Raw genomic sequence first — 11,126 nt, forward strand, 5'->3', positions numbered from 1 at the left:
AGAGACGATGAGCTCCGAGACAGCGATAATAATCAGGTGTTTACAGTTTCCCATGCAAACTAAGGGTTTTACAGAGATAAGCTCATTTATCCTCCAATGACTCTGCGAGGCCGACACTATTATGATACCCACTTTGCAGATGAAAAAATTGAGGCCTAGAGAGGTTAAGAGCACAGCCTAAGGTCACAGAGCTAGTAAATAGCCGATCTGGGTATATTTCTGAAATCCATGCACTTTAGGGCCTAAATGAGATGGGGAAATCCCAGAAGAGTGTGCGGGAGGCGGGGCGGGGGGTGGGGGGGGAGAACGGTAAGTAAAGAAAGAAGCAGGATGCGGAAAGGGCCAAGGTGTCGGTGGGCAGCAGGGGCTTACAGCTAGAGCAGGAGCTAAGACGGGGCCTGAGCCCACGGTCACAGAGCACTGTCATCAGAGGCAGAGCTGGATCAGAACCGGTAGTACTTCCTTCCCCGTATCAGGCCGCGTCGCCAGCCACAGTGCAGTTTGGAGCGGGCATTCCGGCCTCAAAGTGCCCTGGACCCTGCCCAGAGGCCCAGAAGCGTCCCCCATCCCACACTTCATTTTCTACACCCTCCCCAGAAGCAACCTCTTCTTCCCCAACACCACCCCCTCCTGCCCCCCCCCGACCCTCCCCCCTACCTTCTCCCCCCCCCCCCCCCCCCACACACACAGTGAAAACTTCCCCAGAGAGGTCAGGGCTGAAGAAGCCCCTTTACCACCAGCACCTTCCCCCACCCTCCCTGCCAGGCAGGGTCCAGCCACCCTCAGTCCCCTACTCCCCTCTCACCCTCCTAGGACAGCCTGTACTATCTGTTTAGTCTGTCTCCATAGTAACGGCTTTCTGAGGCGGAGGGCCTTCCTGGGAGAGGAGGCTTCTGGGAAATGTAGTCTTCTGTCACTACCCCGGTCCGGACCCGGAAGCCCTGGGCTGCAGGTTCCTTGGCCGGCGGTGGGCTGGAGCCAGCCTCTGCCAGCTCGGGAGAGCTGATCGTTAACATTTCAGGAATGTTGGCGAGCCCGTTGAAAAGCACAGCCATGGTTAAAATGTTTCCCGTTTCTGTTTTTGGAGAAAAAGAGACCCACAAAAGTCACACTGCGGCCCTGTGGAGGTTCGGGGGTGAAATACTGGGGAGACACTGCAGCTGTCCGGACAAGGGTGTATAGCTGCTGTTACTGGTGGAAAGGTAGGGCTGACCTCAATTCTCAACAGTAAAGAAGGATTCTTTTCTTCCAGCTGGAACAGTATGCAGTCATGGGAAATAACGGGTGAAGGATAAATTAGACGGAGGGGATGCTCACGAGACCGCGCGCGGACTTCAGTCCTGGTGCGCACCCCGCGATTAGCTCTGTGGGCACCTCACCGGGGTGAAGGCAGGAGGGACGAGGAAGCGGGAAGCCAGTGACGTGTTGGGCTGGTGGATGGAACATAGATGGGCTTCTTTCTCCTCCCCCCCATGCACCATCTCATTTCCTTTGTATATTTATTTACTTCCCTCTGTCCCTACACCTACTCCCATTCCCTGCTCCCGATAGGCAACCTTTCTGTTGGGTGTTTTTCTTTCCACCCAAATGAGCATTGTTTTGCACGCTGCTGTTCTTAATTTGTGTAAATGATATTGCATTCAGACCTCCTGTTTCTTTTATTTTCACTTTGTTCAAGACCCATCTGTGCTGCTGTGTGTCCACGGCACGGATCCACATGAATAACCTCCCTGCTCTCACAGGGACGGACCAACTCCCTCCCACAACGGACAGTGCCACACAGGCCGTGGGCCTGTCCCTTTAGGACCTGGGAGAGCAGCAGCACCCCGTTTTTTCTCCAGGCAGTTGAAACCTACCCTCTCCCCACCTTTTGCAAGGCGTGAGGGAGCCTAGAACCCTCGCGCCTGCCAGCAGTTGGTATTATCTGGCTTCCTAACGCTTGCCAGTTTCCGGTACCCCTATTAAACGTGTGTCTCTCGTGCTTTTAAACGTGTCTTGATGTACTAATGTGTTCGTTTTAGGTGTTTCCGTCTCTTGAATTGTCCCTTAAGACTCCAGCCCATTTCTCTTTACTGGGGACGTCCTTCTTCTGATTGGCAGGACTTCCAGATGCTCCTCTCTGGTTTTCGATGTTGCAAATGTCTTCCCGGGTTCTGTCCCGTGTCTTCTAATAAATCCCTGGGTGTCCTTCTTTCAGCAGAAAACCTTAACTTTGATGTGATTAAATTTGCCGGGTTTGAGTCTGATGTTTCGTGCTTACGAATTTTTGCCTGAGAAGTCCTTCTTTGCCCTTCGGTTGCGACATATGTTCCTACATTAAAACGTCATAATTTTGGCATTCCATTTAGACCTTGAGTCTGCCTGAAGCCCACCCCGGGGTCAGCCAGCCTAGTCCAAATTCTGAGGGGTTAGGGAGAGAGTCTGTCTTATTTTTCTCCATATAATGAGCCAACTTCCCAAAGCCATCATCGGACCGTTCATCCTTCTTGGTGATGCCACTTTAGTCATGTATTATGTCTCCTAAGTGTACACGAGCCTGCCACTCAGCCCTCTATTCTGTTCCACTGGTCTTCATGCCTATCCCTGCACAAACCCCATATTGGATTTATCATTATGGTCTTGTAATAATTTCTTAAAGAATCTGTAGTTCAAGTCTTCCTTCTATGCCCTCTTTCATATATGTTGAGGTAGCTATGTGAGGCCTAAATGCTTCCATATAAATTTTAGAATAACTTTTTAAAAGTCTTAAAGAATCATTTGGAATCTTTATTGAAGTTGCATTGTATTCCTAGATTAATTTGTGAATAATTTTTGTCTTTTGATATTACCTATCACAGAGCACAGAATAAGTAGATCTTCTAATTTCCTGTATATTTGTTACATTGTAATAAAAACATACTAGGAGTAAATAAATTGGGGTAGAGTGGAGAGAATCGGGGAGCCATGGTGGTGATGGTGGGGGGGCCCATCCTGCAGCACCCCGATGAGCCCTGCAGCCCAGGGCCTGATAAGGTGATGGCCAAGACCAAGTTCTGGCCCAGTCACATTCCTGAGGGACCAGGCGGGCTGGGCACCAGGCAGCCCTCTCAGCCAATGTCTCATTTAATCCTTCATCAACCCTGTCGGGCAGCTGCTGCCACCCCGCCTTACAGGTTCAGCGGGAGAGGAACTGGTCCTTGGCAAGTTGGTGGGCCTCTCGGGGCCTCCATGCCTCATCCCCACACAGGGCTGTGCACTTGACAGAGCTGAGAAGGAATCTGGAAGGGAGCCGTAACCTTCACACCTGGACCCCGGACCTCCTAGTTCACATACAGGCTTTACACAAGGGCTCCACCTGGCTTCTTTTAAGCCAAGGAAGGGGGACTCGGGGAGCCAACTACCTCCCCCTGAATTGTGCGGGGCACTTGACTTCGTCACCTCACTTAGTGTTCTCAGGACGAGGCAAGGACTCCGTCTCAATTTTACGGAGCGGGAAGCGGGCTCGGAGAGGCGCGGTGACATGCGGCCCCTTCATAGCAGAGGCGGGATTTGAACCCAGGCCCTCAGACCCTGGCGTCCCCCTGCTCTTCCTGAGCGCAGGTTGGCAACTCCGAGGTGTTGGGGGGAGGGAGCTGAGATCCTTGGCATGAGAATCATAGGTCTGTGAGGATAAACCCCCAGCCCCACCAAGTGTGTGCACCAAACCGAAGCCTGTGGCTCAGCTGCTGTGATGTCCACACCCCAGGATTTCCCTTCCAGGAACACGGTGACTTGCTTAAAATAGGGCCCCCCCCTTCCTGTCTTTCATCTGTTGCTGGTCCCGACTTGGCATCTGGCAGGCCGGCAGCCCCAGGGCCATGGGGAGGGTCTCATTGGACTAGCTTCTCATCTGTAGAATGTGCCTGACCGGCTGCAAAGCCCCCTGGGCAGGGTGCGGGTGGAGGGGTGCCATTCCCCGCTGGTTAGCAAGTCAAGGCTGGAGCAGGAACGTGATGGTGGAGATGGGGCTCCGGGAGGGGGACCGTCCCAGGGCTCTGCCCTCCTGTCCGCAGGCTGGGGAAGGGGGTGTGGGGAGGCGGGCTGTGTCTCTCTCCATCTGTCCCTCTCTGATCTCTCCCTTTGCATCAGCTCATCTGTTAATTCTCTCTCTCTAGCTCTATCTCTCTGTCTCTTCCTCCATCGCTATTATCTGCCTCCTTTTGTTTCCTATGGAGGAAACAGCAGGCGGTTGCTTGTGACCCAGAGGTCCAGCTGCTGGAAGCAGGGTCTGGCCTGGGACACACCCCTGGCTCAGGGCTGTCAGGCTGCTGCCGAGCTCACACATCCACTTACTAGGTGGCGGATATTTGCTCAGGCCCAGACGCACCAGGGCTGGGCTGACGGGCTAGTGAGGCCGGCAAAGCACCTGCTCTGTAGCTGTAGGCGCTCAGATTCCCGGTGGGGTGTGCGTAGGGGGGAGGGGGGGAGGCTGGGGGATGTGCTCCCTCTCTCTGCTCAGCCCAGCCCCCTCCCCTGCCTTGCACCTCCAGCCCACTGTGACCCTCACCGTGACCCCTACTGTGACAGCAGATCAGAGGTCAAGCCACCCACATGGCAGTCAGAATGGGAACAGGGGCCTTGCTGGGGGTGTCACCCACTGAGTGGCATTCTCTGAATGTCAGTGTCCTGGCACCTGAAGGGCTGGCAGCCCCCCAAATGGTGGGGGTTCTTCTGTGATAATAGGCCATGGTGGGACTGGCCCAAGCCCCCAAACAAACCTCCAGTTCACAACGACCTGGTGCCTGAGGGGCTGACGCCTCCTCAATGCCCCCTCACCACGGGCAGGGGAGCCAGCAGGTGGAAAGGCAGTGACAACAGGGAGGAAGGGGAGGCTGGGCTCCTTGGAGGGGCTGTGCCAGCAACAGACTCTCCTCTTACTGAGACCAGACGGTGGGCAATGGCAGAGATGGGCTGCTTCTCTATGAAGGCAGGGGTGGGGTGGGGTGAGGGGGTGTGCAGAGCGGCAGGGGTGAGGGTGCTGTTCTGTGCTGGGAGGAGGCTCAGGGTTATGGGAACCTTGAGCCCCTGCAGTCCTGGATTGGGGGATCCTGATACCAGAGCCAATCTGGGTGGGACCTCTGAGATCATGTGGTTGCCCCGTCCCTCCCCCTCCCTCCCCAGCCACACTGTACAGACGTGGAGACCGAGGCCCAGAGGGAGGCCGGGAGCTGTCCAGGTGCACACAGTGGGTCAGAGCCGAGTCCTGTCATTGCGACGCCGTGTGGGTCTGCTCAGCCCGGGCGGTGCCGGAGGAGGAGGACACGGTGGTCTGGCTTGGGAAGTAGAGGACGGTGAACCAGCAGAAGATGAAGACACCTGAGGAGGAGAGGGCGGGGGGGCCCGGAGTGAGGGGTGGGGGTGGGGCCAGGGAGCTGGGCGGCCTGGCGGCGGCTGCCCAGAGGAGAAATAGCCCCATCGTAAAAGTTCAAGAATTTATGGGGAAATGGGGCAAAAATGAAACCGGAAAAAGAATCAAAAAGGCATCTTGGAGTTCAGGTCTAAATATGAAGGGTGCCCAGCCAGCGTGGCTCGGTGGTTGAGCGTCAACCTATGAACCAGGAGGTCACGGTTCGATTCCTGGTGGGGGCACATGCCCGGGTTCCATCCTCAGTGTGGGGCGTGCAGGAGGCCACCAATCCATGAATCTCTCTCATCATTGATGTTTCTATCTTTCTAAGGCGGCCCCATCAGATCCTTGACGCTCCTAAGAACTGGAAGAGACCTAATCAGACCGTCGTCACTAGACTTGGCAGGTCCTCCTGGGTTGAGGTGACTATTTTGGGGGCCACGGGTAGGGCCAGCGGAGAGAAAAGAAGGTGAGAGGATGCACGTGGCTCCAGAGAGAAAGATGGAGAAAATCTCTGCTTTGGTTTGGAGGGCTTTTCCTGAGCCTGGCAGCAGCTCCCCTGAGGCCAGCCAGCCTTTCTGCCCGAGGGCCTGGGTCGGATATTTACCGTCAGCAGCCCTGACCTGAGCTGGCCTCATGGAATCCTGTTTCCTGCCAACCACTCTCTCCCTGCCTCCCATCCCCACCTCCCGCCCCAGGTGCGGGTGCAGACGGGGCAGCCGCCACCTGCCGGGCCCAGGAGCCTCACCTTGTAAGGAGTTGAACAGTGCGAAGATGTAGATGGTGGACAGCCCCAGCGGCGTGAGGATGGCCAGCCCCCAGGTCGTGCCCACCAGGCTCGAGAGGCCCAGCAAGGTGAGGACCCCCTTCCAGTGCTGCCGCTGCCCCTTGCCGGCCGTGGCACTCGACAGAGTGAAGATCTTCCAGGCCAGCAGGCCCAGCACCACCGCGCTGAAGAGGAAGGTGACGAGGAAGTAGCCGTGGACGGTGGCGTAGAGGGCAGTTTTCTCCCGGAACCAGCACCTGGGGGAGGGGGGTGGCCACTGGGACGGGGCCGGGTCCTGCTGACCAGCGAGCCCTGGGCTGTCTCCCCGGACTGACCTTCAGCGACCAAGAAGACGCCCTTCCCGTCTCCACCCAGCCACCCCCTCTCCTGGGGGAGGGGCTCTGGGAGGCTCCGGTCTGGTGTCTCTTTTTTATTTTATTTTCATTTTTAAATATATTTTTATTGATTTCAGAGAGGAAAGGAGAAGGAGAGAGAGATAGAACATCCGTGATGAGAGAGAATCATTGATCAGCTGCCGCCTGCACGCCTCCCACTGTGCCCTTGACCGGAATCGAACCTGGGTCCCTTAAGTCCACAGGCCGGCACTCTATCCACTGAGCCAAACCGGCTAGGGTTCTGCTGTCTCTTTAGACAAGTGGGTGCAGAAGGGTCAATTAGGCCCCAAAGATACGTTGTAAAAAAGATATGCCCCACATGATGTTGTAAAAAAAAAAGAATTAATGATCATCGGTTAAAAAGTAGGAGGTTTGGCATAAGCACCCAGATTTCTGCTTTTGTTGTAAAACCACATGCCTGGGGCGAGGGGGGGGGGGGCGGGGGGGATCGGGGAAAAAGGAGACACATGTAATACTTTAAACAATAAAAAATATACCACACACTCAAAAAAACAACAACAAAAAACAAACAACAACACACATGCCTGGCAGCTGCCCATTAGACGGTGTGTGACTGCCAGTCTAATGCAGCACCCCCCACCCCACCCCCCCTTGCCGGCTGCCACATGCACTTATCTTATAGTCTACGCTGTGGCCCCTGCATTTGAGTCCAGGGGACATGACCAGCCCCTCTTAGCACAGAGCCATGGGCCCAAGACAGACGCCCTGGGAGGGGCTTGGCTCTGCCCCACTGCCCCCTGCACTGCAGGGGTGAAAGTCCAAAAGAGCATGTCTGTCAGCCCTCCACCCCATTGTACAGATGAGGAGACTGAGGCGCAGAGAGAGGACGAGCTTGCCCAAAGTCACACAGCCACACAGAGGCAGAGCCTAGATAGGACCAGAGCTGCTGGGGATATGTGAGCAGGTTGTGCCCTGCGCAAGGGCACCTGGCTGCGGGGGCAGGTGGGGGCTGAAATCCAGCCGAGTGCCTGGCCTGTCAGATTGGGGGTAGGGGGAACTTTTAAAAACATGCCCCCAGCCCTAACCGGTTTGGCTCAGTGGATAGAGCATCGGCCTGCGGACTCAAGGGTCCCAGGTTCGATTCCGGTCAAGGGCATGTACCTTGGTTGTGGGCACATCCCCAGTAGGGGGTGTGCAGGAGGCAGCTGATTGATGTTTCTGTCTCATCGATGTTTCTAACTCTCTATCCCTCTCCCTTCCTCTCTGTAAAAAATCAATTAAAAAATATATTAAAAAAAACACGTCCCCAAGTGCCAGATGGACTGGTGGTGGACCAGGCCAGAGCAAGGCATCCCGCCTCCTGCTCTGGGTCTCTCTCCTCCTTCTCAGGACCCCTCGCGCACTGCATATCCTCTCTCCAGGCCTCAGTTTACCCCTGCGGATAGGAGGATCCTTCGCCTTGACTTCCTGGGTCTCTCCTCTCCCCACCTCCCTCTGGCCTCCATATGTGCAGCCAGGGACCCGGCGTCACTCCTACCCGCACAGCCACCACTCACAGCTCCAGTGTGGTCCTGTTGTCCTGGTCTTGGATGGTGTAGAGGCCATAGCTGCTGGCACTCGCGGTGCCGATGACCATGAGGACTGGCAGGCCTGGGCGGGGGAGGAGGCACGGCATTGCTGGGATGCACACCCAGCCCGGCCACGCCCCCTTCCCCCAGCCCGGCCGCGCCCCCCCCCCGCCCCCCCCCCCCCCGCCCGCCCACGCCTACCCCGGCCCGGCCACGCCTACCCCGGCCCGCCCACGCCTCCCCTGGCCCGGCCACGCCTCCCCCGGCCCGGCCACGCCTCCCCCGGCCCGCCCACGCCTCCCCTGGCCCGGCCACGCCTCCCCCGGCCCGGCCACGCCTCCCCTGGCCCGGCCACGCCTCCCCCGGCCCGGCCACGCCTCCCCCGGCCCGCCCACGCTTCCCCTGGCCCGGCCACGCCTCCCCCGGCCCGGCCACGCCTCCCCCGGCCCGCCCACACCTACCCCAGCCCACGAGGCTCAGCTTCAGGAAGTAGTGCCCGAAGTAGGTGTTGAAGACCCTGATGACGAGCAGGTAGAGGTGGAAGGATTCCAGGACCATCCAGGTGAAGACGCAGAGCAGGAAGTAGTGGAACATGGCCCCCCGGGCCGCGCAGGCAGCAGGGGGCCCCTGGGGGCCATGCCCCACATCGATGAAAAAGGCCAGGTTCACGAGAAACAGGCTGACGCTCAGGGCCACGTGGATCTTCGGGGCATCTTCTGACTTGAACCTCTTCCAGGAGAACCTGGGGGGGAGGGCCAGCGAGGGGCTGCCAGGGCCGGCATCACGGGGCCTCTCCTCCCCGCCTCCTCTGCTCCGCCCCGGCCAGGCCAGAGTGAGGGCCCTTCGGTTCCGGTTCCGGCCCAGGAGCCCTCCCATGGCCACCCGGACCCTGCCGGTCTCCTCCCTCCCTCAAATCCATGCTTCAGCCCAACGGCGTAACTCGCCATTCCCTGGGTGCATCCTGCTGTCCGTGCCTGGTTTTGAACTGGTACTAGGAGGCTAGAAAATGCCATCTTTGGGGAAAGCGGGGTGAAGAAAGCAGGGGACTCTGTGCGCCGTGTTCACCACTTCCTGCTAGTCTATAATTATTTATTTATTTGTAAATGTATTTCTATTGATTTCAGAGCAGAAGAGAGAGAGAGAGAGAGAGAGAGAGAGAAAGAGAGAGAGAGAGAAACATCAATGATGAGAGAGAACCATTGGTCGACTGCCTCCTGCACGCCCCCCATTGGGGGATCGAGCTCGCCACCTGGGCTTGTGTCCTGACCGGGAATCGAGCCCTGACCTCCTGGTTCATACATCAACACTCAACCACTGAGCCACGCCGGTCACCCGGGCTACATAATTGTTTAAAAATATTTGAAAGACTTCAGTTCTGGGGTTCCGTGTGCGATGTTAGCCGTCAGGACAGCTGAGAGCCTGTGATGCAAGCCTGGGCTCCCGGAGGCCCCTGGGGGTGGAGAAGCTGCCAGTCCGATTGACAAAGGAGAGAGCGAAGTATGAGAAGCAGAGGGAGACCGACTCCCGGGGACCTGGTCCTGGATGGAACCGCACCTGCCGTGAGCTCACTGGGGCCTTTGCATTACCTGGCCCGCACACACCCGTGGGCTTTGGGTCTCTGCCACTTGTAACTGAAATGACCCAACACATGGCAACCTCCGGCCCTATTTTACGGATGAAGACACTAAGGTTTGGAGAGGACGTCAATATGATTTTGCACGACCAGGGTGCCTTTGGCCCGGCACCGTGTGCTGCCTTTGAGGACAGGAGGGAGTGGGGATGGGTCACCCACCTCAGGGCCACGTAGAAGACAATGGTGAAGGCCAGGAAAACCATGGAGGCGCCACAGCCAACCTGGGAGATTCGCACGAGGGCCTGTGCGGTGGCCTTGTCCAGGGTCGGCCTCTGTGGGCAACACCCCAAACCAGGACCCCATCAGCTGGCGGCCAGGCCCACCTACCCCCAAAGGCCATGGCCCCTGCCAGGAAGCCCCCTCCCAGGACAGGAGTCTGGGCCCCTCCAGACGTGCTGGGGGTGGGGAGGGCGTTACCAGCAGCAGGGCAAAGAAGGTCAGGTGGTCACAGCGGCAGACTGTCGCCTGCGCTCCGGGCTCCGTGGAGCAGCCCTCCGAAGACCAGTCTCCTGTTGACCCTGGAGAGGAGGGGAGAGGACCATCGGGAGGGGAGGGAGGGGAGAAGGAAGAGGAGGGACCAGAGAGGGGCGAGGGGAACAAAGAGGAGGGAGAAGAGGGGAGGGGCCCTGTGGGTAGAGCCCTGCACCCCGAAGGGAGTCCATATTCCCGCCACCTGTCTCACCCAGAGGAGGTCCTCCAGGCCTTACCTTTAGTCACATCCCAGAATACACAGGTGAGGGTCATGTTCTGAAACCAGAGAATGGGAGTCAGGAGAGAGGCAGGGGGAGGCTGGGAGAGGGGAGAGAAGGGCATGGGAGGGGAGGGGGAGGACCGCATGCTCCCTCCTCCTAGCATGTGTGTGCAAGGCTCACACGGGAGCATCGTGGTCACAGAGGAACACAGGCCACACCGTTGATGGCCCCTGGATCGGCACATGAGGGGCCTGGGTATGGTGACGGGCTGTGGGTGGGAAGGTTGCATGTCTGTGGGTGGGTGTGTAATGCCGTGTGCATGCATGTGGGTGTGCCAGGTCCTGTGTGCACCTCTGTGAGCACGTGACTGGGAGGGTTCCGAAGGCATATGGGCATCCGCACACAGGGTGGGCACGCATCCCCTGGGCACAATTGTGTGTGCGGTCCTAACGGTTTCTCCTGGGTGGATGTGGAGGGCGGATGGTGCGGAGTCCTGTGCTTGTCTGTCCGTGTGCCCAGGGGTGCCCACCTGCCTGTCTGCCCCTGCGTCACTGCCGGCCTGGGTGGGAGCTCACCGGAGGCTGGCGCGGGTGCGAGAAGTTGATCTCCACAGGCTCCGGCAGCGCCGTGACACGCATCCGGCCCAAACTCAAGCCCACCAGGCGGTTGTTCACCACGCTGCCCTCGTCCTCCAGGCTGAGCTGGGGGCCCTGTGGAGGGAGATGGGGGGCCAGGCTGCAGAAGGG

The 11,126-nt window shown here is 58.1% G+C and overlaps 1 protein-coding gene across 2 annotated transcripts in view; it reads right to left on the minus strand.

The window, feature by feature from the left end:
- Positions 1-866: 866 nt before the first annotated feature.
- Positions 867-11,126, minus strand: part of ADGRG3 (adhesion G protein-coupled receptor G3) — an 18,283-nt gene continuing 8,023 nt past the window's right edge. Inside the window, exons 4-11 of one of the 2 annotated variants that reach the window (XM_059667942.1) lie at positions 10,956-11,090; positions 10,396-10,435; positions 10,106-10,206; positions 9,848-9,960; positions 8,517-8,797; positions 8,044-8,137; positions 6,114-6,388; positions 867-5,334 (exon numbers count right to left, since the gene is read on the minus strand). In XM_059667942.1, the coding sequence (XP_059523925.1) occupies positions 5,225-5,334; positions 6,114-6,388; positions 8,044-8,137; positions 8,517-8,797; positions 9,848-9,960; positions 10,106-10,206; positions 10,396-10,435; positions 10,956-11,090 (1,149 nt within the window). In that variant the 3' untranslated portion in view covers positions 867-5,224. The remainder of the gene's footprint in view (positions 5,335-6,113; positions 6,389-8,043; positions 8,138-8,516; positions 8,798-9,847; positions 9,961-10,105; positions 10,207-10,395; positions 10,436-10,955; positions 11,091-11,126) is intronic. The other variant, XM_059667941.1, reaches the window with a different exon arrangement.

This window comes from Myotis daubentonii, chromosome 15, assembly GCF_963259705.1.
Source record: "Myotis daubentonii chromosome 15, mMyoDau2.1, whole genome shotgun sequence".
In the NCBI taxonomy this organism is placed as follows: Eukaryota; Metazoa; Chordata; class Mammalia; order Chiroptera; family Vespertilionidae; genus Myotis; species Myotis daubentonii.